General features: G+C 42.1%; 1 protein-coding gene across 7 annotated transcripts in view; it reads left to right on the forward strand.

The window, feature by feature from the left end:
* Positions 1-19,817, forward strand: part of WT1 (WT1 transcription factor) — a 109,731-nt gene extending 89,914 nt beyond the window's left edge. For 3 of the 7 annotated variants that reach the window (XM_073604487.1, XM_073604486.1, XM_073604490.1), the window contains 4 exons: positions 10,650-10,797; positions 12,336-12,425; positions 14,628-14,720; positions 18,833-19,817. In XM_073604487.1, the coding sequence (XP_073460588.1) occupies positions 10,650-10,797; positions 12,336-12,425; positions 14,628-14,720; positions 18,833-18,954 (453 nt within the window). In that variant the 3' untranslated portion in view covers positions 18,955-19,817. The remainder of the gene's footprint in view (positions 1-10,649; positions 10,798-12,335; positions 12,426-14,627; positions 14,721-18,832) is intronic. The other 4 variants (XM_073604484.1, XM_073604485.1, XM_073604489.1 and 1 more) reach the window with 3 other exon arrangements.
* The last annotated feature ends 5,567 nt before the right edge of the window (positions 19,818-25,384 follow it).

Consider the following 25,384-nt stretch of genomic DNA (forward strand, 5'->3'; position numbering starts at 1 on the left):
TTACTTGGCGTAACATTATCTTTCACATTATACAAAAAAAAAATGGGCTAACTTTACTGTTTTGTTATTTTTTAATTCACAAAACTGTTTTTTTTCCCAAAAAAAGGAGCAAAAACCGTGTGAGATAAAAAGTTGCAATAACCACCATTTTATTCCCTAGGGTGTCTGCTAAAAAAACATATCTAATGTTTGGGGGTTCTGAGTAAGTTTCTAGCAAAAAAATTATGATTTTTACATGTTGGAGAGGAGTGCCAAAATAGGCCCGGTATCGAAGTGGTTAAAGAGCCACAAATGTGGGAGATTAACCTTGCCACCTTCTGTGTCTGTACCAAGGCCAAACATTCCAGGGTATGTAAACTTTTGATCAGGGCCATTTGGGTGATTTCTGTTATCATTATGATTTAAAAAGGAATCCAAAAAACTATGTGATAATAAATGGCTTCATGTGATTGCTATCCTTAAATAAAAGACAGTTTTTTTTTGCATGATCAGTCATATTTTCAATATTAATGCCAAAATTTCGTAATTTCTGCCAGGGTATGCAAACTTTTCAGCATGACTGTAGTTACATTGATCGAGCTCGGACCAATGTAGAAATCACTGTAGCAGCCGTGCCTACTGCATTGATTTCCAGCTTCCAGGGGGATCTCACAGGTATGGCACATACTTACTTACATTTGTCCAAGCTGGACCAATGTAACTATATAAAATTTCCAGGAATTGAGAATTAAGCGCTTCAGTGCTATGATAGTTTGAATGACAATTACTCATTCAACACTGCAGCCAAATCATTTTTTTTATATCATGGAGCTTGGTAATGGTCCACTAAAATGAAAATGTTCATGTTTAGCATCCTAGTGTCCAACACAGGATATTTGGAAGAGCAGCAGGGGTTTTCTAAGTGTTCAGGGTGGGATCTGTGGCGCAGTGATTTGAATACACAATGGTCCACTAAAAACATTATTATTGTACAGGTCATACACAGAGTGAAGAAGAGGAGGTAAAGGGGTTAGTATACACAGATCACTGGGGACAAGATGGAACTGAGACCTACAAGAGAGGAGAGGGGTGAAAGGGTTAAAAGACAATCCACTATCATAGTAATAAAAAGTCCGCACTTGAATCTGCTGCTGTCTCTGTTCTGCTGTTGATGAATGATTCATTAATTCGTCAGATCCTCCTTCCTCTTCTTCCTACATTGTGATAGGAAATGGTAGCCTCTCAGATGTAAGTCGTATAGTGTTTACATTTATGATCACAGCAATAAGGAGGCACAGAGCTGCTCTAATTGGCTCTGTACATTGTGTCTGGGATTGGAGCAAGCCGATGATAGCTCAGATCACAGCCATTACCCCCCCCCCCCCAAACAGGGCCGGTGCTACCACTAGGCAAACTAGGCAGCCGCCTAGGGCGCACTGCTGTCTAGGGCGCCCGGCCACTCTCTTCTCTCTGCAGCAAGCATCAGCAGGCAGCCGCCGCTTCGTTCGCACATACTGTAGTATCAGTGGCACAGCTGTGGTAGAGGACTGTGTCTGTGTCGTGACTCCCAAATGAATGTAAGCAAGCAAACATTCATTGATGGGCACTGGTAGGCTGCATTTGATGGGCGCTGGTGAGGCTGAATTGATGGGTGCTGGGGAGGCTGCATTGATGAGCGCTGGTAGGCTGCATTGATGGGTGCTGGTAGGCTGCATTTGATGGGCGCTGGTGAGGCTGCATTGATGGGCGCTGGTGGGGCTGCATTTGATGGGCTCTGGGGAGGCTGCATTGATGGGTGCTGGGGAGGCTGCATTGATGGGTGCTGGGGAGGCTGCATTGATGGGCGCTGGTAGGCTGCATTGATGGGTGCTGGGGAGGCTGCATTGATGGGTGCTGGGGAGGCTGCATTGATGGGCGCTGGTAGGCTGCATTGATGGGTGCTGGTAGGCTGCATTTGATGGGCGCTGGTGAGGCTGCATTGATGGCCGCTGGTGGGGCTGCATTTGATGGGCGCTGCATTTGATGGGCGCTGGTAGGCTGCATTTGATGGGCACTGGTGAGGCTGCATTGATGGCCGCTGGGGAGGCTGCATTGATGGGCGCTGGTGAGGCTGCATTGATGGGCGCTGGTGTTGCTGCATTTGATGGGCGCTGGTAGGCTGCATTTGATGGGTGCTGGTGAGGCTGCACTAATGGGCGCTGGTGGGGCTGCATTTGATGGGCGCTGGTAGGCTGCATTTGATGGGTGCTGGTAGGCTGCATTGATGGGTGCTGGTAGGCTGCATTTGATGGGTGCTGGGGAGGCTGCATTGATGGGCACTGGTAGGCTGCATTGATAGGTTGTTGGTAGGCTGCATTGATGGGCGTTGGGGAGGCTGCATTGATGAACGCTGGTAGGCTGCATTGATGGGCAATGGTGAGGCTGCGTTTGATGGGCGCTTTAATAAAAAGGTGGGGTATACATGGGCAGGGAAAAGGGGGTGGAGTCAGGGGTGGAGCCTAGGGGGCGGCAAGATGAGGTTTTGCCTAGGGTGTCAGAAATCCTTGCACCAGCCCTGCCCCCTGATTATGATTTCTGAAGTGACGTTTATAAACAGGACTTTAGAATTAGATGTTCACTTCCCTGCTAAATTAATAATTTCTTGTCATCTGTTGCAGAGATTCCTACCTGAAGTTCTTGCCCTTCCTAAGGCTACATCCACATGGCTGAATAGCAGCAGCCAGGGTTGGCCGCTTGTAAATGCTGCCTGCAAATACTGCACAAATCAGTGTCTGGTGGCGCTGCTGTGTACATGTAATTACTCATGGGAGTGGTTACATTTGAATAGAAGCTCAGACCCACCCGTGAGGAAGACAGTGTTCATCGAGGTTCGGTGTTTCTGTTTTTGTGGGTCGGCCAGTTTTTATGTGGCCATAGCACAGAGTGTTGCTGTATTTAGAGGTGGCGTTTAGCTGGCTCTGACCACAGCAAACTATCCACAGATTTGTACCTATGTATAGCCTAAACCATTACCATGAAATTAGCAGCAGTATTGTCAGCCTACTATATGAGCTCTTACATTTGGCCATTGGATTGCCTGTCTGATAATAGACCTGATAAGCTGCCCAATGGCCACCTGAAATCAATGCACATAACAGGCTGACAACGCTACTGCTAACTGTGAGACACCTGCTTAGTGTTGTCAGCCTGAAACAAGAAGTGTTGATACTTTCAGGATCTCCAGGTAAGAAATTTTGCAACTGATTCACAAAAACAAATTGTTTAACCGCTTCAGCCGCGGAAAATTTTATCCCCTTCCTGACCAGAGCACTTTTTGCGATTCGGCACTGTGTCTCTTTAATTGACAATTGCGCGGTCGTGCGACGTTGGACCCAAACAAAATTGACGTCCCTTTTTTCCCACAAATAGAGCTTTCTTTTGGTGGTATTTGAGCACCTCTACGGTTTTTATTTTTTGCGCTATAAACAAAAAAACGGGGACAATTTTGAAAAAACGCAAAATGTTTTACTTTTTGCTATAAATATCCCCCAAAAATATATAAAAAAACTATTTTTCCCTCAGTTTAGGCCGATATGTATTCTTCTACATATTTTTGGTTAAAAAAAATCGCAATAAGTGTATATTGATTGGTTTGCGCAAAAGTTATAGCGTCTACAAAATAGGGGATAGTTTTATGGCATTTTTATTATTAATTTTTTTTTTTTATTAGTAATGGCGGCCATCTGCGATTTTTATCGGGACTGCGACATTATGGCGGACACATCGGACACTTTTGACACTATTTTGGGACCATTGTCATTTATACAGCGATCAGTGCCATAAAAAAAATGCACTGATTACTGTGTAAATGATACTGGCAGGGAAGGGGTTAACCACTAGGGGGCGATGAAGGGGTTAAGTGTGTCCTTGGGAGTGATTCTAACTGTGGGGGGGATGGGCTTTAACTCACATGACAGTGATCACTGCTCTCGAGTAGATCAGTAGGCAGAACGGGGAAATGCCTTGTTTACATAGGCACTTCCCCGTTCTGTGGCTCCATGACACAATCGCCGGGAGACCGGCAGACATTGAGTCCGCCGGTCCCGCGGGCACAGTCACGCTGTACGTGGCGCGCGCGCGCCTGCTATCCCTGCCCCTTAAAGGAGACGTATAAGTATGCCCATTTGCCCACCGCTGCCATTGTGCCAACGTATATCGGCTTGCAGCGGTCAGCAAGTGGTTGATTTTTTCTTGGTTCATTTTTAGCTATAGGTAAGCCTATAATAAGTCTTACCTATAGGTACAGTAAATATCTCCTAAACGTGCACCATTTAGGAGCTATTTACTTACGAAGCAGCCAGTGACGTCTTGGCGCATACACTCTGAAGGAACAGCATACCTGTGCCATTCATTTAGAGTCTTATGCTATGAACGGGACATCATCGCAGCTTGTCCAATCAAGCCCGTCAACCTGAAAGAAGGATGGAAGCCCCGTCAGCGGTGACAGCGCACTGCTAGAGGGCTTCGTTTTAAGGTAAGTTTCACATAATGTGCTAGTATGCGATGTATACTAGCATATTATAACTTTGCCTTGCAGGTTTAAAAAAAAGGCGGCGGTTTACTACTGCTTTAAGAAAACTGTATACATTTTTTGGGGGGGGAGGGAGCAGAAACCCTCTTTTCAGAGGGTTTCAGCTCCCACATCCTCCCGGGGCACCGCGGCGCCGGAAGTAAGTTCACCTCTCTCCCCTCCCTCTTGGCAATCATCTGGGACACGTCACAGTTCTAGGAAGATTGCCCGGCCATTCACAGCGAGCAGCGTGGCTTGAGCATGCGCAGTGCGTGCCCGGCTGTGAAGCCACAGCAGCTGCAGTATTTGTAGCTGCTGACTTTTAATTTTTTTTTTTTTTTGGAACTCTGCTTTGATGGTAATCATACTTAAAAATAGATATTGGTTTACATACACTTATTATCTGGGTAGACTTTTTTGAATTTACACTGTTCAAGTGTTGGGTAGATGAGATTAGCAAGCACTTATTTGTTCCAATTTTTTAAAATGACATTTTAATGCAGCATTAACATTAATAATATTAATATTAGTAATCAAATTGTACACAGCAGGGTCTTTGGCCCATAGTGTTGTGTGCTGGAGAGGTTATCCACTACAATATAACACTGACGGGGACATTTCTCATCCTTGCTAGATCAGCTGTTTTATTTTCAGTTTTCCAGCCTGAGATACAATATTTCAGATCAGTTTGTTCTGCACAGAACAGATAGATGACGTCCTCTAGTCTACACAACTGACTCCTTTGTTCCTCACCTTCTCTGTTATAGGCATATCAGTATGAATTGCAACAAAACATTTCCATATGTAAGATCCTCCATGTCTTTGAACTGAGCTGGTTTGCAAATGACATAGAATAAATAACTTAAAGTAGATAAACATACATTTATATTCAGACAAAAATAGTTAAAATAGAAATAAAAATAGAAAAAAGGGCAGAACTGTTTTTTTTTTTCCAGTCATCAGCCTATATTTCTAGGTGTAAGCCCTAACTAAATAACAATTAGTTTGTTAGAGCACAGAGTACCAAAAGCAAATGCCATATTAATTAAAAAAAATAGTTTTTACCTTTTTTCATCATTTGCTGCTCTTTTCAGCCATTTATGTCTTCATACATACGGTACACTGCAGCAGTAGCATTTCTCTGGGTGGGGTTTCTAAAGGGTGACAACAGTAGTCCAAGCTTGTGTAATGTGTGCTGAAATGGCCATTCCAGTCTCCATGAGGTTCATTTCACTCCCAATAAATATTCAGGCAAATTTTTCATTATTCTGAGATTCGGATATATCTGCATACCCGAATTACAGTATAAACAAAATTTACAGAATGCTCCGAATAACGAAACAAAATTCATCCGAATTTCCGAAATTCAAATTTAAATTCAAATTTTACATCGAACGCTGGTCGAATTCTAACTGTAAACATATTTCTGAAACCAAAGACTGTGTGTGTTATTAGAGAACCATTTCAAAATAATTGTTTTTATTAAGCCAAAAGTGATTTAAGGCCCTTTCACACTGAGGCGGGGGCGGCGTCGGCGGTAAAACGCTGCTATTATTAGTGGCGTTTTACCGTCGGTATTCGGCCGCTAGCGGGGTGGTTTTACCCCCCGCTAGTGGCCGAGAAAGGGTTAAATACCACCACAAAGCGCCTCTGCAGAGGCGCTTTGCCGGCAACATAGCCGCGCCGTCCCATTGATTCCAATGGGCAGGAGCGGTGAAGGAGCAGTATACACTCCGCTCCTTCACCGCTCCGAAGATGCTGCTAGCAGGACTTTTTTCCCGTCCTGCTAGCGTACCGCTCCAGTGTGAAAGCCCTCGGGGCTTTCACACTGGAATTAAGGCAGCGGCACTTTCGGGTCGGTTTGCAGGCGCTATTATTAGCGCAATAGTGCCTGCAAACCGCCCCAGTGTGAAAGGGCTCTTAAAGAGTGATTGTAATCATTTGATGAAGATTTTTCTTTTGTTTGTTCACTTTGCCACATTTGGATTAAAAAATTAATAAATCTAAGGTTTTCGATTCGACCGACTCAAAATTTATCGACTCAAACATTTTGAATAAAAAAAATCGATAGGTTCAAAGAAAATTTGAAAAAAACATAAAACGAATCCCGAATACGAATTCTGAATGCGAATTCCGAACACGTGTCCCGAATATGTATTGAACAAATCAATTGAATTTAACAAAACAAATTAACTAGATTAATTAATCACAACTAAACAAATGTTTTCATCATGCACATGTCTAGTCTCCATCTGAAGCCCTGGTGACAGAGTGACAGCACAGGAGCTCATCAGGAGTCAGAGAAGTGAGTTTTGTCATCCAGGCAGTGCCAAAAAAAGAGCTGCATGGTAGGATTGGAATACCATAGCTCCCAACTGTCCCTGATTTCGAGGGACTATCCCTGATTTGGAGTCCCTCTTTTCTCCTCATTTGTCCCTCATTTTGGTCTGATCTATATAGTTATGTATAACGTACACTTTTTACCTTTCAAAAAGTATTTCCCAGGGCTAAACCTTTCATCCAGTTTCTAATTTGCTGCATCTGTAAATTTCAAAAGCCAATATAAAGGAATAGTAGTGATAAAAAAAGCACTTGTGGGTTTAACTAATCATTTTTTTTTGCATAATTCTCCTTTAACCACATACATTTATTGCAGCAGGGCGGCCCTTATGCACAAAATCACGTACCTGTACGTGATTCCCGTTGTCAGCTCTGGGGCGCGCGTGCCGCTGCGCCCGCGTTCCCACTGTGACTGGACACAGCGGGAGCCAATCAGCAGGTCTGGTGGCCGCAATGGAAGAGGCAGAACGGCGGTCTGCCTATGTAAACAAACAGACCGCTGTTCTGTCACAGAGGAAGAGAGAGATCTTGTGTTCCTGCTAATCAGGAACACAGATCTCTCTCTTCCTCCAGTCAGTCCATCCCCCACACAGTTAGATTGCATTCCCTAGGAGCACACTTAACCCTTTGACCGCCCTGATGTTAACCCCTTCCCTGCCAGTGTCATTTATACAGTGAGAGTGCATTTGTTTTTAACACTGATCACTGTATTGGTGTCACTGGTCCCCAAAAAGTGTCACAATTTTTAGTTAACGCAGTGCCGTATGGCAAAAAATGGCCTGGTCAGGAAGGGGTAAAACCTTCCGGAGCTGAAGTGGTTAAAGGGGCGCAACAGGGGGTGTGTCCTATGCCTACATAGACAAAAAAGTGTTTCAAGAGTAGTAATGTGGGGCCTTAAAGGTGTTGAAACCTTCTTGCAGAATGATTACCAGTACACAAACATTTTGTTAAAAGAAAAATATCTTTATTACAAAACTAGTTAAAAATAGTACTTGGGGTGTGTACCCCTTTAAAAATGTAAAGGGGTACACACATTTAGAGCAACCTAAAGAGCAACCCATACTCTGACCAGGCCACCCCTAAAGATAGAGATCCTTCCCTATAAGCATAAATAGATATTGAGATCTACAGTATCTCACACCCCTCACATTTTTGTAAATATTTTATTACATTTTTTCATGTGACAACACTGAAGAAATGACACTTTGCTACAATGTAAAGTAGTGAGTGTACAGCTTGTATAACAGTGTAAATTTGCTGTCCCCTCAAAATAACTCAACACACAGCCAATAATGTCTAAACTGCTGGCAACAAAAGTGAGTACACCCCTAAGTGAAAATGTCAAAATTGGGCCCAATTAGCCATTTTCCCTCCCCGATTTATGTGACTCATTAGTGTTACAAGGTCTCAGGTGTGAATGGGGAGCAGGTGTGTTAAATGTGGTGTTATTGCTCTCACTTTCTCATACTGGTCACTGGAAGTTCAACATGGCACCTCATGGCAAAGAACTCTCTGAGGATCTGAAAAAAAGAATTGTTGCTCTACATAAAGATGGCCTAGGCTATAAGAAGATTGCCAAGACTCTGAAACTGAGCTGCAGCACAGTGGCCAAGACCATACAGCAATTTAACAGGATAGGTTCCACTCAGAACAGGCCTCGCCATGGTCAACCAAAGAAGTTGAGTGCACATGCTCAGCGTCATATACAGAGGTTGTCTTTGGGAAATAGACGTATGAGTGCTGCCAGCATTGCTGCAGAGGTTGAAGGGGTGGGTGGTCAGCCTGTCAGTGCTCAGACCACACGCTGCACACTGCATCAAATTGATCTGCATTGCTGTCGTCCCAGAAGAATGCCTCTTGTAAAGATGATGCGCAAGTAAGCCCGAAAACAGTTTGCTGAAGACAAGCAGACTAAGGACATGGATTACTGGAACCATGTCCTGTGGTCTGATGAGACCAAGATAAACTTATTTGGTTCAGATGGTTTCAAGCGTGTGTGGTGGCAACCAGGTGAGGAGTACAAAGACAAGTGTGTCTTGCCTACATGATGGTGGGAGTGTCATGGTCTGGGGCTGAATGAGTGCCGGCACTGGAGAGCTACAGTTCATTGAGGGAACTATAAATGCCAACATGTACTGTGACATACAGAAGCAGAGCATGATCCTCTCCCTTCAGAGACTGGGCCGCAGGGCAGTATTCCAACATGATAATGACCCCAAACACACCTCCAAGATGACCACTGCCTTGCTAAAGAAGCTGAGGGTAAAGGTGATGGACTGGCCAAGCATGTCTCCAGACCTAAACCCTATTGAGCATCTGTGGAGCATCCTCAAACGGAAGGTGGAGGAGCGCAAGGTCTCTAACATCCACCAGCTCTGTGATGTCATCATGGAGGAGTGGAAGAGGACTCCAGTGGCAACCTGTGAAGCTCTGGTGAACTCCATGCCCAAGAGGGTTAAGGCAGCGCTGGAAAATAACAGTGCTACACAAATTATTGACACTTTGGGTCCAATTTGGACATTTTTACTTAGGGGTGTATTCACTTTTGTTGCCAGCGGTTTAGACATTAACGGCTGCTTGTTGAGTTATTTTGAGGGGACAGCAAATTTACACTGTTATAATTTACACTGTTATGCAAGCTGTACACTCACTACTTTACATTGTAGCAAAGTGTCATTTCTTCAGTGTTGTCACATGAAAATATATAATAAAATATTTACAAAAATGTGAGGGGTGTACTCACTTTTGTGAGATATTGTAGATTAATAAATATCGAGTATTCGTGGTTACACATCGAGATGTAGCAAAAGGGATGCATTTCGCCCTGTCGGCTTCTTTAGGCGCTCAAGGGTTGCGGTTAGAGAAGGTTGCTAGGAAGAAAGAAAATAGTATACATAATATACATCCAATACATATAGTTGATTACACACATTTAGTCATATTGGAATATTTTCAAAACTTACAATAAGTATGAAACAGAGATCATCTCAGGAGGATCCAGTGAGCACACCTATAATCTCTCCCAATGCAGCCAAATGCAAGACAGGCGCAAGGTGGTAATCAATACACTGGGTGGATGACACAGACCCAGGAACCCCACCAGGGAGCTACAGACACAGTCTATCAAAGGGGGTGGGAAATCGCATCATAACACCTCATATCCAAACAATACAAAATGCACTGTCAGAAAGTCAGAGGAATTACTAATGGACCATTGTGCATAAAGACATACAAAACCAAACCAGAAAATATCCACAAGTACACACCTTGCTTGTATATTAATTGTAATGCACTTTAAATTCCTTTCAATGTAAAGGCAGGTAGCTGCACTAAAGGTTCATAAATCTATAATGACATAAAATCGGTAAAAATTTTAATTAAGACCCCATAAGGTAGATATCCTGATGTGTACATTAGGTCATTCAGAAGTTAAAAGAGAGGGGGATTCGAGTGATGTTACACCAGCGTTCAGACAGTGATGGCTTCTGCTCCAGGGTATACCTCCAATGATCGCCTATTAAATGCCTCCATATTTTTTCTAATAGGTGTCCCTAGTTACAATTTCAAAAAGTTGGGAGGTATGGAATACTGAATAACTACATTAACATGCTAAACTTTATATGGGACATAATGGTTGTATTTACCTCATATGGGCCTCCTCACTGACTGTCAAACGAGTGTGGCTCACTTTTCAGAGGTGCGGCAATTTAGCTGCAAATGTAATTTTAGCCGAATGCTGTGAAAACACTAACAACTTTGATACCTTTGGCTTTCTTTTTAGGATGTTAGACGTGTCCCTGGTGTGACCCCAGCTATAGTCAGATCAACAGAAACCAATGAAAAGCGACCTTTTATGTGTGCATATCCAGGATGCAATAAAAGATACTTCAAACTGTCCCATCTGCAGATGCACAGTAGAAAGCACACAGGTAAGAAAACATGCTTCAGTAAAGGCATCCAATGTTGTGTTAATTTCTCAGAATCAGCTGTAGCTATTCATCCAGAAATACATTGGAAGAGGACCCATATTCTCATCAAAACATAATGAGTGGTCATCACATGGATCAAAACCTCCCCCTGTACTCTAGCCTGGAACTCCACTGTTTGGAGTTTCATTCCTAAGCTGGCCATATGCTAGCAGAATTTTTTGGGAATTTTTTCATTTTAACAATGTTCGTTGGAAACTGTTTTTTTCAAGAATATTTTTCAAACAATAAATGTGGTTTTCATTCTGAAAAGTTAATTCACTCCAAAATCAAGGAAATAGGAAAAACAAAAGAAGGGCACCCCTGGTGTAAAACCTTCTTCCTATTTTCCTTACACCAGGGGAGTGCTTCTCTTGCTTTTCCTATTTCCTTGCTTTAGATACGGATTGCTTTACAGACCTTGTTGACAATTTCCGGGATAGCAGCTGAACCCGTTGGAACAGTTAAAACAGTGATTAGTGAATGGATGGAATGTCTAATTAGCGCAGGAAATTTCTTTTCTCTGTGATTCCAAAATTGAGTATTAAAAGCAAACTTTTTTTAAGTACATTAAAACAACATTGTACTGATGAGAATTTTCATTTGAATGTTTGTACATATGTCAGTTCAAAAACTTACTAGCTTTAGTAACTGCCACCACTTTCCCTGTAAGCCCTATCCCTTGTTAGTGGTGTGTATTAACTTTACATAGAGGGTAAGAACCTCCAGTGGCTTTTATTGTTGCTTCTGTAACGTTTTGGGAAATGTCTTCCTGAGTACCCATTAAAATAGGAAGTGAGCAAAATCCCTCCAACATGGAACTGAGCAAAATCCCTCCAACATAGAACTGAGCAAAATCCCTCCAACATGGAACTGAGCAAAATCTCCCCAATGAAGACAGAGCCAGTAATAAAACCTTAGTTTATGGGGTAAAGGTAAGATTTATACTTACCCTACCTCTGTCTAATTCCCACAGTCCCGAGGAAAGAAGGGCATCACACTTCTTCCGCTAGATCCTGGGGAACACAGGGGAGCCAGAATCTCGTGAGAAGATGCTCTTGCATCGCACTGAAGGGTCTTCTCATGAGATTTGGTCTGCTCTGTATTTCCCAAAATAAAAGAAACATCATGCTCTGTGATGTAGAAAAATTGATCTAACCTGGAACTCTCCAAACAGGGACAAAGGAAGAAACAAAAACATTTTTCTTAAATAGTTTGGGGTAGGTCGAGAACTTCTCTCAAGTGCTTTTTTTTGTCACAACTGGGAAGATCTACTTCTTGTTTGGTCACCAGAACTGAACATGAGATGAAATCTCCCCAAGAGAGACACAGAAAGATAGGAAAATCCTACCAAAGTTCCAACCCCCTCCTAATGCTAAGCTAAGCGATATGTTCTGGATGGGGTTCTAAATGTGCCATCTGCTTTGTTTTGTTTTAGGAATGGACAGTCCATTCACAAAACCTAATTTCTTACATTGTCTTACATATTTTTTTTTCTACAGGTGAGAAACCTTACCAGTGTGATTTTAAAGACTGTGAGAGGAGGTTTTCTCGCTCGGACCAACTTAAGAGGCATCAAAGACGACACACAGGTGTGTAGAATCTCTGTATTACAAGGAACAACTTTTTTAAAACACATGCTTAATTTTGCCACTTTTGAGTCAAACCGGTCAGCAGTAAAAAATAGTTCATAGCTTGCCTGGCTTTATTCTTCCTTGTCCCTGCTAAAAAAAATAAACAGAACAAGAAATATATTTAATGTTTTTTAACAAGTTGCTTGCCACTGCATTAACTTTCCATATCAGTTGTGAAAAACAATGGAATGACTCAAACCTTTTAGAATAACTTTACTCACAATGAGGTATGCATGAAGTTATTACATCGAAACTGAGTTTACTGCAAAATTACTAATTTAAAGCAGAACTAAACCCATTGATTTACATGTGTTCAGTTACATTTAAAGCATGCCATGATTGGTAAATATCACATTTGCTTGTGCTGTCAAGTAAACTGGCAAGCCATCGAATGGCTGGTGTCATACCCGATCACATGTATAGCACCACAGTAACTGCAGATCAATTAGGGGCTAAGATGGCAACTTCCTTGGCTGTAAAGGATAGGAGGGTTTAGTTTCGCTTTAACTTTGGCAAAATTCATCTCCCATTGAATTCAATGTATTTTAAGACATCAAAACACTCATTGTGATTATCACCAACACTTATGCCGCGTACACACGGGCGGACTTTTCGACCGGACTGGTCCGACGGACCGAATCTGGCGGACAATCCGACCGTGTGTGGGCTTCATCGGACCTGCAGCGGACTTTTTCGGTCAAAAATCTGACGGACTTTAGATTTGAAACATGTTTCAAATCTTTCCGACGGACTCGAGTCCGGTTGAAAAGTCCACTCGTCTGTATGCTAGTCTGACGGACAAAAACCGACGCTAGGGCAGCTATTGGCTACTGGCTATAAACTTTCTTATTTTAGTCCGGTCGTACGTCATCACGTATGAATCCGTTGGACTTTGGTGTGATCGTGTGTAGGCAAGTTGGGAAAGTCAGCCGAAAGTCCGTCGGATAGACCGTCGGACCAGTCCGGTCGAAAAGCCCGTGTGTACGCTGCATAAGGCAAAGACAACAATTGGGGACAAATTTCTCCCAAATCATAAACCTAAAGAAAACTTGATTGCCAAAATCACTTTGTTCATCCATACTCAAAGTTAGAGTATAATGTGGAGAAAAAATTTTGAGCTTCACTACAGGAATCCACAATGGGAAGCCCTTTGCTGTTTAAATCCAATAACAAAACCGTAATATATTGCAGCTTAAGCGGAGGTCCACCCTGTTTTACAACTTTTGCTCAATCACATTACAGCAATGTATTCAGTTATAAATGGAACATTTTTTTTTTTCTAGTGTACCTGTGTTTTTCTCATGTTCATCTCTGCTTCCTGTATGTGTCCACTGCGGATATGGGCGGGTATTTTGCGGGTATTCCATCATTTCCTGTGTGCCGCACTGTCTCCTGGGAGCTCGTGTCATTGTTCCCAGGAGTCATTGCGGAGGCCTGCCGCGAGTTCTCGCAGGATTTCGAAAGAGGAAGTGACGCGATTTTTTTTGTATTTGTTTGGTTGTCATCGTAACGGGGCGGGAACTTCTGACGATGAAGTCCATTCTGATGGCAACCCGGAAGTTTACGGCGCTGCTTGCCGTAAACACTGAGCATGCGCGGGAACGAGCGGTGAATGCTGGGAGCTTCACCGGATCCCGGAAATCACATGCCCACAAGCAAGATGGGAACGGCCAGGATCACTTTTTATAATTACTTCTTACAAACGAAAACGGACAGCAGCAGATTTAAAACACCCAAACAGTGAGTATTAATTTATGATTGGGAAAGTGTCTGAATGACTACAAAAAAAAAAATTGAATGGTCATGGGACCTCCACTTTAACAGACCTCAGATGTGGTGGTTGCATTCATTTTATTTTTTTCAGGCTTTTTACACCTTTTTTTTTTAACACTGGTTATCACACCAGTAACTCACTTCCTGTCCTAGGGTGACAACACTCACTCACTGTACTGTATTTATGGAGAAACAGCATTGTTACCCTAAGACAGGACTTCAGAACACATCTTCCTCTCATTATCTCTCTAACATGGGGGAAATAGTCTGTAGCCCAGCAGAGGTGAATCGGGAAAGTCTGATAAGATTTCAGCATAGAGTGGATAGGAAGCAAATAAAAGATGTTAGGGTTTGCATATACCTGAAATCCTCTAATTCTGTCTTCAGGTGTGAAACCTTTCCAGTGTAAAACTTGCCAGAGAAAGTTCTCACGGTCTGACCACCTAAAGACACATACCAGGACTCATACAGGTAAAACAAGTGCGTAAACCTTTATTCACATTTATATTTTCTTGAATTTTCTTGCTGTTTATAATTTCTGTGTTCACTAAATATAGTAAAATGTGTCTGATAATAATGTTTTAACATAACACTTACAGAAGTTATCAAAGGGACAATGACATATTTTCATTAGTGGACACTATGGATATGATATATGGCTTCTACATATTTATCGGTCCCTGTTCATCTTGGAATCTTTTTGTTTCTGAGCAAGCAGGGATGTATATTAGTGTTTACCACATACTTGTCATACAGTCATAAAAAGGGAGGGTAGATATCCTCTTGTAATTGTTCTGGTAGCAATTCTGGGGGCTATAAGGCAGAGATACCATAAGTGGGGTGACAAATAAAAACATTTAGGTGATTCGATAGTCCAGCTTTTCAGAAAAATATAAGTAAAAAATATAAAATATAAGTTTTTGGTGGACTAATATTTAGAAGTACAGTATATCTCAATGCAAAATTTCCAATTCCTGTTTCCCTCCACTATTTTAAAATCGTTTTGGCTTTTGACATACTTTAATTGGTTTGTTGATTTCAGCGGCGAGAGCCTGCATAGTTTAAAAAAAGTGTTAAATCCCTAACCTTAATTTGATCTTTAGTCTACATCTCAAACTAAATCCTTACCTCACCCAAAGCCTAAAAACTCCACCACTAAATTAATCGTTGACTTTGAACCTTACCCTAAACTAAAGTGGACCGGACGATGCAGTAATTAGCAGGGTCGACATAAACTGTCTTGGCCCCTTCCCCGTTTAAATTTCACCCAATATCCCCAGGTGCAAAATCTACCTGCAAAGAAGAAAGTATATATAAAAGGTAGGTATATACGTATCTTATCCCCATCTTCTACTCCCTGTGTCTAGAGGAGGATGAAATCAGAATCCTTCTGGATCAGTGGCAGCTGGTGCTCAATATTTTAGGGGGGAGGCAGCAAAATGATGCCACCCCCCTCGCGCTGGAGATGGTCGGGAAGGTGGCAATTACCCCACCCCATGCGGGAGACAGACTGGAAGGCTCCGACCTGTCTTGTAGATAAGGGGATTCTGCAGGCGGGACCCGGACATTGAGTTCTGGGCTTTCACCATCGTATGGATCCCGTTGCTTCTCCTCCCGGCCAAACAGGCAGTGTGTCCTGAGACCCGGTTGGCCGGGAGCCCTAAGACTTTCTGGGCAATCGGGTCTCAGGACCCGCTTCCTGATTGGCAGGGAGGAGAGTCAGGAAGACAATAGCGAATATTAAATCACTATTGTCACACAACAAAAAAAAAAAACCATTGGAATCTATGCATCTGGCACCCTACATATAGATTAGGGGCTGGGCGAATGGATTAGGGGGGCACCACTGTTCTGGATAGAACCCGGGAAATACTGAGGAGCCAAAATCTCATGACAAAAATCTCTTGCAATGTACTGGAGTGTCATCTCCTGAGATTTCATCTGCTCTGCATTTTCCAGAAAATACCCAGCAATGTGGAAGAAGGGGTTAAGGCATGTATGAATTTAACTCTTTCCTTTACAGGTACATTTTGCACTTGGTAACATCAAGTGACCTTCAAAGAGGGCCCAGACAGTATATGTTGACCTTGCATTAGACTGCAAGGTCTGCTTTAATTATACTCTAACCTTAACACTTAACCCAACTATTAAAATAAATTCTGGTTCTAAAATAAAACTATACAACAAAGGCCTCCTTACAAATACGACATTAAACTTACACTTATCCTGCTGCCTTCCTCACTAACCTCTGCTGTAGTGAAGATAAACTGCTATCTCAGATTCCTGTAGAACCCAACACTTTACAAATTTTTCCATTTTTTTGTCCCCGGCTGCATTTAATGGTTTGATTGACTTGCCCCCCATGCCACTACGTTGTCCTGTGTCCTGTAGTGGGAAACTGGGAGAAAGCACAGCATACTACTTTACTCTATCCAAAAACAGGTTTTCGCTATACATACGGTATGCTTTAGGTTAATTTGTTGCTTTGTCCTGCATGGGTATAACACAGGGTCACTTCAAAGCAGACCTTCCATGAAAATCAAAGGTCCCTTCAGTATAAAGGAAGGGCAAAACATTTGTGTATACATATAAAAAACATTATAAATACCTTTTCCCCCTTTTTTATAAGTGATCACATACCCTCTTTCCAGTGAATGTGGGGGGAGGTTGGGGGGGGGGGGGTGGGTGTGTAAGCTCAAGTCTGGTCATTGAAAGAAAGCAGGCTCAGTTCTCAGCACAGATAGAGAAGTGACTGTGCTGTGCTCCCGTGCTCAGTTTTTAATAGGAAAGCAGAGGGACTGGCAGGAACACCAGATATTTCACACAAAGGAAGCAATACAAAGAGAACAGGATACTTTTTCATACAAGTACATGGCACAGCAGGCATATATCAGGAATATGACATATTGGGGGTTATTTACGAAAGGCAAATCCACTTTGCACTACAAGTGCAAACTATAAGTGCAAAGTGCACTTGAAATTGCACTGAACGTGCACTTGGAAGTGCAGTCGCTGTATATCTGAGGGGTAGATCTGAAATGAGGGGAAGCTCTGCTGATTTTATTATCCAATTACGTGCAAGCTAAAATGCATTTTTTTTATTTTCCTTGCATGTCCCCCTCAGGTTTACAGTGACTAAACTTTCAAGTGCACTTTCAGTGCACTTGTAGTTTGCACTTGTAGTGCAAAGTGGCTTTGCCTTTAGTAATTAACCCCCTTTGGGTTGATATATTCTTTAATAGTTTAAAGACATTTTTTTTTAAGTTTTTACAAAAAAAGGAATTATTTTATTCTCAACTTCTGACATTTCCTGATGGTGTGGGTGAAGTCTCCTTGCTTCACTGCTGCCTCCCGGGAAAGGTGAAGACTTGAAATCCCTGAAGAATATGCTGCAGTCTATTTCAGGATTTTAAGCTCCCAGCAGTAAGTAGTCCCAAATGAGAAGAAATCCTTACAGTTAAAAATGATTTATATGCTCATCCTCAGAATTTACTGTCTTAACTTTTCACAAATATAGGATTTAATTTTGCTGTTCAGGATCAGTTCTTTGACACCCAATTTTTTATTCCAACAACAAATGGTAAAACTGGTCCATGGCACCATACAGACTGCACACTTATGCCGCGTACACCTGATCGGAATTTCCGACAACAAATGTTCAATGTGAGCTTGTTGTCGGAAATTCTGACAGCGTGTATGCTCCATCGGACATTTGCTGTCGGAATTTTCGACAACAACTGTTTGGGGGTTGGCTCTCAAATTTTCCGACAACAAAACTTGTTCTTGACATACGGAATTTCTGACAACATTTGTGTGACCATGTGTATGCAAGACAAGTTTGAGCCAACATCCGTCTGAAAAAAATCCACGGTTTTGTTGTCGGAATGTATGATCATCTGTACGCGGCATAATGCCCTGTACACACGATAGGATTTTCTGATGAAAAATGTGTGATAGGACCTTGTTGTCGGAAATTCCGACCATGTGTAGGCTCCATCACACATTTTCCATAGGAATTTCCGACACACAAAGTTTGAGAGCTTGCTATAAAATTTTCCGACAACAAAATCCGTTGTCGGAAATTCTGATCGTGTGTACACAAATCTGACGCACAAAGTGCCACGCATGCTCAGAATAAATTAAGAGACGAAAGCTATTGGCTACTGCCCCGTTTATAGAACCGACGTACGTGTTTTACGTCACCGCGTTCAGAACAATCGGATTTTCCGACAACTTTGTGTGACCGTGTGTATGCAAGACAAGTTTGAGCCAACATCCGTCGGAAAAATCCTAGGATTTTGTTGTCGGAATGTCTGATCGATGTCCGACCGTGTGTACAGGGCATTACACTTTCTTTTTACAACACATAGAAATACTGACTGACTTTTTTTTTAGATGCCAACAATCCAAGAACATCTGGCTTAACTTTTCATAACACTACACATCAAGCAAACATGTCAAAATTAGTCATATCAGACAACTTTAATTCAGTCTGTACAGATACATTTAGCCATATGTCTACTTTGTCCTATTTGTACATTCATGCTGATAAGGTTTTCCTTCATGATAACTGGACATTTTTGTGTCAACAGGTGAAAAGCCTTTCAGTTGTAGATGGCCCAGCTGTCAGAAGAAGTTTGCCAGGTCAGACGAGTTGGTCCGCCATCACAACATGCACCAGAGAAATATGACCAAGCTACAACTGGCTCTTTAGGTGGTGGGGCCAAAGACCCCAGTGGACTTAAACCTCTACTACATTATAAATAAAGCTTCCAAAACAACCAACTGGAGGGCTCCTGGCATGTTACAGGAGAAGTGGGATTCTGTACTGCCATTGTACGAGAGACAGTTTGCAAAGAAAGTTCTGCTAATTGGTGGGACAAATTGTCTAGTGAATGGCTATGTTTGGCCTTGTTATCTTTGTGCTGTTTGTTAATTATTTAACCAGTGAGGATGTGGTGCTGTATGCAGCATGAAAAACAAATGTGTATTGGTTATCTCATGTCATGGTGTGATATCAAAGCCACCACTTTTTCCAGGTGAATTACTAAACATTGATGTTGTTCATAGTTTCAATTGCAAAGGCTTCACCTAACAATGGTGAAAAAAAGGGAAATATATTATAGCACCTTGAGCTATACAAACCTGTAAACAATTCTGGAGCATGTCTTAATGCAAAAGACATGGTATTTCAGTAGTCACCAAAAATCTCAGATCTTTTGAATAGGCAGTAAATTTGGTTCCATTTAATATCATCTGCATCATGTAAAAACCATGCAATTAAATTTGCAAGACTATCCTTATTATGGGCTTCCAGATATTGGAGCACTTGTTGCATTCACACAAAGTGAACATAAAAGTGTACATGTTTCTGGAACTATCTGTGTTATCACATGAGTATTATTGCACATACAATACTTTCTTATGGCAGTAGTCAACTCCAAAAACCTAACTCATGATTCATGTTACTAATACACCCCCCCCCCACCTTTCAATCTTCCCTAGTCCTTTATTTACTCCTTAACCCTTGCACTAATGCTCAGCCTAACCCCAAATGTCAAGCCTATTCCTCTATCAAACCCCCCAACCTAACACTAGTCTAAGGACCAAAGCAGAGTGATACAACAGCTAAATTCTTAATGTCTACAGTATATTTATTTTATCTGGAAAATGTTTGTTCCAAATCAAACTATGAGATTATAAAATATTGGACCAGGCAGAGAATGCTTTAAAAAAATCACCAAAACTTGTGCTAGTTTGTAGAATTTATGGTCTGTTCTGATAACATAAATGAGTGGCCCAATGGTTTAGAAGACCAGTGTAGCAAGGACAACCAGTCTTTCAAAATGAGGAACGTCAGGGGTAGAAATAGGAACAGAACATCCACACTCTAGGAACAAATATTTTTTTTTAATTTCTTTCACTGTTTTACACACATAACTCTCCCGGGATCTCCTCTCCGACATGTGATCACCGGTATTTCCCAGTTTCACCTGGAGTTTCAGCGCCGCAGTCAATCAGTTACTTGGCCTTCTTCCCCCATGGTCAGTACCCTATTCTGCCCCTCTACCCTCATGTACACTACTGCAGTCACCCGGACTGTCCTATTCTCCCTGGATTCTGAACTTTGTCTGTGACACTGTTTAAACATTCAGACATTAGTGAAATACTTCGTCCTACACGACATATTGAGACATAAAAGGAACCAGTGTATTTTTATTCCTTTTCAATGATTGTCATGATCTTTAAGTCAAACAGATTTATATGTTAAACCTCAGCATTTTTGGGAAACACATTTGATAATAACATAACCAACATTTTTGTAAGTATGGCTATCGGTTTCCTACATTGATTCTAATAGAAAACAGATAATTTGTTGTTCATTATGGGTGGTGTGGTGAAGTGCATGCTGGGGCTGAAACTCTAAATCATTTCAAACATAAACCAACTTCTTTGGACAACTGTTGCTCTTTACACCAGCCTACTATTACATTGTTTTTGTAAACCAGGCCATTGGTTACATATATATACATGTGGGGCTCTATCATTCAGAGCCCAGCTATTTTGTATTCTTTGTTCAGAGACCAATATTACTGCAGCATTTTGGCTTTATGTAAAACAGGCTAGTCATACCCTGCCCCAGATTCTATGTCTATTCCATCCCAAAGGGTCATTACAGGAGATGGATATTTCTGCTGGAGACCTGTGGGTATGTGAGAAGTAGGTGTGTCCTTCACAATGCTAGCGTCCATCCAACAATAACCAATAATAATTCTGCCTGGAGTCCATACTTTGATATGTTTAAAATGTATGTATAGCCCAATTTCTTTCATTTTTCATTTACAGTAGGAAAAGATTGCAACCCCTGTCAAACTTTTATTGATGTCTGTGTCCTCGCTGGGGAGATTCACTCTTGCTATTTGTCAGGAAGACCATCGCCATAGTGGAAGAATGTGATGTGAAATCCAAAATGTTATAGTTGTCATTCGACAGGAATAGAGAGACATCTTCCACTAGGGAGATTTGTTTCCTTGACACCTCTCTGAAATGAGATTTTCCCTTAATTTGAAGTCATTTACTCTCACTTCCTAGTTGTGTTACCAGAACAGAAAATGAGGAGAAATCTCTCCAAAGGGACACAGATACGAGCTAGGGTTTTTTTTACTTCCCTAATCAATTCAATACAAAAAAAAAAAATGTAATTTTAATTCAAGCTGTGGTGTATAAATGGTTCTAATTTTCAATTCCTGATCAGTTTCAATACAACTTAGAGTTAACTTGGTTCATTTAAATCAGAAAATGATGACTTTTTACTGAACGGATAGATTACTATACATGCCATTTCTGTTCTTTGTGCTTCTTTAATTGAATATATTTAAATATTTTGGTTTTCAAGTGAAATTGAGAGAAAGCTGCTTAATGTATGTGCATATACAACTTTAGAATGGAAACATATTAGTTATTTCATCCGATGATGGGAACTTTTTTTTTTTTTCAACCTACCCTAGGCTTTATTGTTGCATGTTAAAAAGCTCATTGGATCCCATGTGTTATGTGTTACAGTGTCAGACTCAGTACTAAGAACTGGAATTATTTTCTCACTGTGCTTAGTCAGATTTAACATTTTGATGTTTTCAAGGTTACTTTTCCATATCCGAGTTATCACATGAGTATTAAACAGGGTTATAAAAGTGGGTAAATGAAAGGAGGGGTGGGTATCACAGAAAATAATCAAACCTTAGCTATAATATTTTCAGTATAATCTAGAATTTAAAGCTGAATTACTCTGGACACACCCCAAGCTTCCATTTTTCCACCTTTGTAGCTCTAATTTAGAAGGTTGTGAAGTTTAGGACCACTACTGTATATCACTAGCAAGGTTCTTCTACAATTTTTTCCCTTTGAAAAGGTTGGTGAACATTCCAGTGATGCCCCAGTAGACTATGGGGTTGATTTACTAAAGGCAAAAAAACTGTGCACTTTGCATAGTGCAGTTGCCCTGTGCAAGTGCAATTGCTCCAGAGCTTAGTAAATGGGGTAAGGCTTCACTTTGCAAAGAGTACCCAATCCCGTGCAAGGAAAATTAAAAAAACTGCATTTTTGCTTGCTTGATTGGATGATAGAAGTCAGCAGAGCTTCTGCTCATTTACCAAGCTCTGGAGCAACTGCTCTTGAAGAGGGCAACTGCACTTTGCAAAGTGCACAGTCTTTTTCCCTTTAGTAAATCAACCCCTATGTCTGGGACATAAAGAAGTCTAGCAATAGATTACCATTCCTGAAAGTGTGCAAGTGTGAGCGGGTGGAATGTTTTTGTATTTTTATTATAAAATGTTGCATTGAAGAATTATTTTTTGTAGACTTTAATTTATTTTACAGCTTTTATTAGGAGCAGGCAATCTGCTGTTAATTATGCTTGGGGACCAAACTTGCTTTCAAAATTTCCATGGCACAAGTTATCTCTGGAAAATGTCTTATTGATTTCTTGAAGACAATTAGCTCTGTGACTTCAGATAGAGATAAAGTGAGCATAAATGTCTAGATTAGCACTGTCCAGATAATTAAGTGAAAAGGGCTCGGATTCCAGCTATATGCTTGAAGGCCACTGTGGGCTACTTAGCAGATATTAAGAGTACCCTAAGGGAAGCTCCATACTACAGTCCCCCATCCCTGACATTATGAGAAGGCCAAAAGCTAGATAGTTATGCTCTAAAAAAATATCTAATGTAAGATATTTCAGAGGGAAGGTGTCATGTTCAAATCCAGGAAGCAGTTTGATATTTGTGAGGGCTGCACTGGTTTTGTGGCCGATAATTGTAAATATGCTGCTTAAACTGTAATAAAAAGTTATGAAACGTGACTGGTCTATAATTTTTGTCCCTATTTTCGTCTACATGTTTTGTGTACCATTGACATGGACAGAAGCTGTGCCCCACTCAGTGATGGCTGAACTTTCTGCAAGAACTTTACTGCATATTAATGCACTAACCAGTGGCGTACCTACGGGGGGGGGTTTCACCCCAGGTGCCACAAATTGGGGGGGGGGGGTGTCAGGCCAGCTATCAGAGCCGGGACAAGGCAGTGGTGGTTGCAGGAGGTGTTCTGTAGCTGTGCTGGCACTCTGTGTTCATGCGAGTGTGCAGCGTCTGTTGTTCAGTGTCACTGAGCTCAAATCCGGCTCTATACTGCCACCTCTGGCTGCTTCATGTATGTGTGCCCCTCGTGTATGCTGCCAGCAATTTATTTACACAGGGACATGTGGAATCAAGACCTGGGACAAGGAAGACCCAGGGCTTTTTTTCAACAGAAACTAGGTGGAAACTCAGTTCCATCACCTCTGGCTCAGGTCTTCTGCTCCCTGCTCACCACTATCACTTGGTAACACTGAAGTCCAGCTTCTGCGTTTACAAGTGATAGCTTATCTCCCATTAGCTCCCACAGGTCAGATCTCCTGCGCAGATCCCACTAAGTGCCAGACAGGGACAAGGAAGATACAGAACAGGTGCTCAGGGTTCAATGCAGTCATGGGCAGGAGAGGGTGCGTGGTAGGCCGCACCCTCTGTGGTCTCCATTTTTTCCCTGGTGACCAGTTGTTGATGCTCCTACTGCATCTCCCTTGCAAGTGACTGTAGTATAGTATAGTATGCTGGAAGGTACTTCAGCCGGATAGGTGTTTCAGCTTAATATTGGAACAAAGGTAAGATATATGACAGATGGTGGAGCTTTTAGGGAGGGGGGAGAAAATGAGGGCAGTGGAGGGAGGGGGGGGGGTTGTATGCAGAGGGAAGAGCTACTTTTTGATGCCATTTGGCAGGTATGTGAGTGTGGCGGCTTGGTTGAGTTCCTGCACCTATTCTCTGAGAAAAAAAGCCCTGGGAAGACCACCTTACAAGTGGGGGCTGTGAGTACAAAGGAGGAGGTTTTTATGTACGGGGGGCAGAGCTATGTGTGTGTTTACAGATGTGTGTGTGTGTGTGCGGGCCAGCTGAGTATGTAAAGGCGTGGGGGAGGAAGCTGAGTGTTTACAGGTGTGGGGGGGGGGGGGGGCAGCTGAGTGTCTACAGGTGTCAGGGGGGCAGCTGAGTGTCTACAGGTGTGAGGGGAGGGGGAGGGGCAGCTGAGTGTTTAAAGGTATGAGGGGGCTAAGTGTGTGCAGGTGGGTGGGCTGAGAGTGTACAGGTATGAGGGGGCTGAGTGCATACAGGTGGGTGGGCTTAGTGTGTACAGGTATGGGGGGGCTAAGTGCATACAGGTGGATGGGCTGAGTGTGTACAGGTATGAGGGAGCTAAGTGCATACAGGTGGGTGGGCTGAGTGCGTACAAGTGGGTGGGCTGAGTGCATACAAATATGAGGGGGCTGAGTGCTTACAGGTGGGTGGGCTGAGTGCAAACAGATATAAGGGGGCTGAGCGCGTACAGGTATGAGGGAGCTGAGTGCATACAGGTATGAGGGGGCTGAGTGTGTACAGGTGGGTAGGCTGAATGTGTACAGGTATGAGGGGGCTGAGTGCGTACAAGTATGAGGGGGCTGAGTGCGTACAGGCATGATCAGTGATGAGGAGGGGGTGCCAGATATAGAATCCGCCCTGGGTGCCAAATGCTCTAGGTACGCCCCTGGCTCTAACCTTTCTGTTTTTACTTTGGGGTTCCCGTCTGTTTATACAATCTAAAGTTACCATTACCTGTAGACAGGTGCTGATTTATAACAACATTTTTGGGTTGTCACCAGAAAAGGAGGTAAGGGGAAATAATACAATGGGGATGGCTTTTCTGGTGATAACTATGTAAAAGGAGCATTTAGCTAACTTTGAAAAGATTTCTTCTCACTTCCTGTAGCATCTTCAAAACAGCAAGTGAATGAAAATCTCCCCAATGGGGCAAAGAAAGTAAAAAAATAAAATGACCCCCACAGGAGGTCTTCTGTTTCATTTACTGATAAGTACCAAAATCTAGCCAAAGGACAAAAATATTCTTTCTGGTGCTGTCTCCTGTAACCCTTCTTTCCTATGCATAGGCCCATTTATGGTTTATGCTAAATACAAACCTTTATTTAGGTGGTCGGTGGGTGGAAGGTGGCTTATTCAGAGGGGCATTTTAAAATGGTGCCTTAGCATTGATCCTAGGAACATTGATGTAAATAGGAAAAC

This window comes from Aquarana catesbeiana, linkage group LG11, assembly GCF_042186555.1.
Source record: "Aquarana catesbeiana isolate 2022-GZ linkage group LG11, ASM4218655v1, whole genome shotgun sequence".
In the NCBI taxonomy this organism is placed as follows: Eukaryota; Metazoa; Chordata; class Amphibia; order Anura; family Ranidae; genus Aquarana; species Aquarana catesbeiana.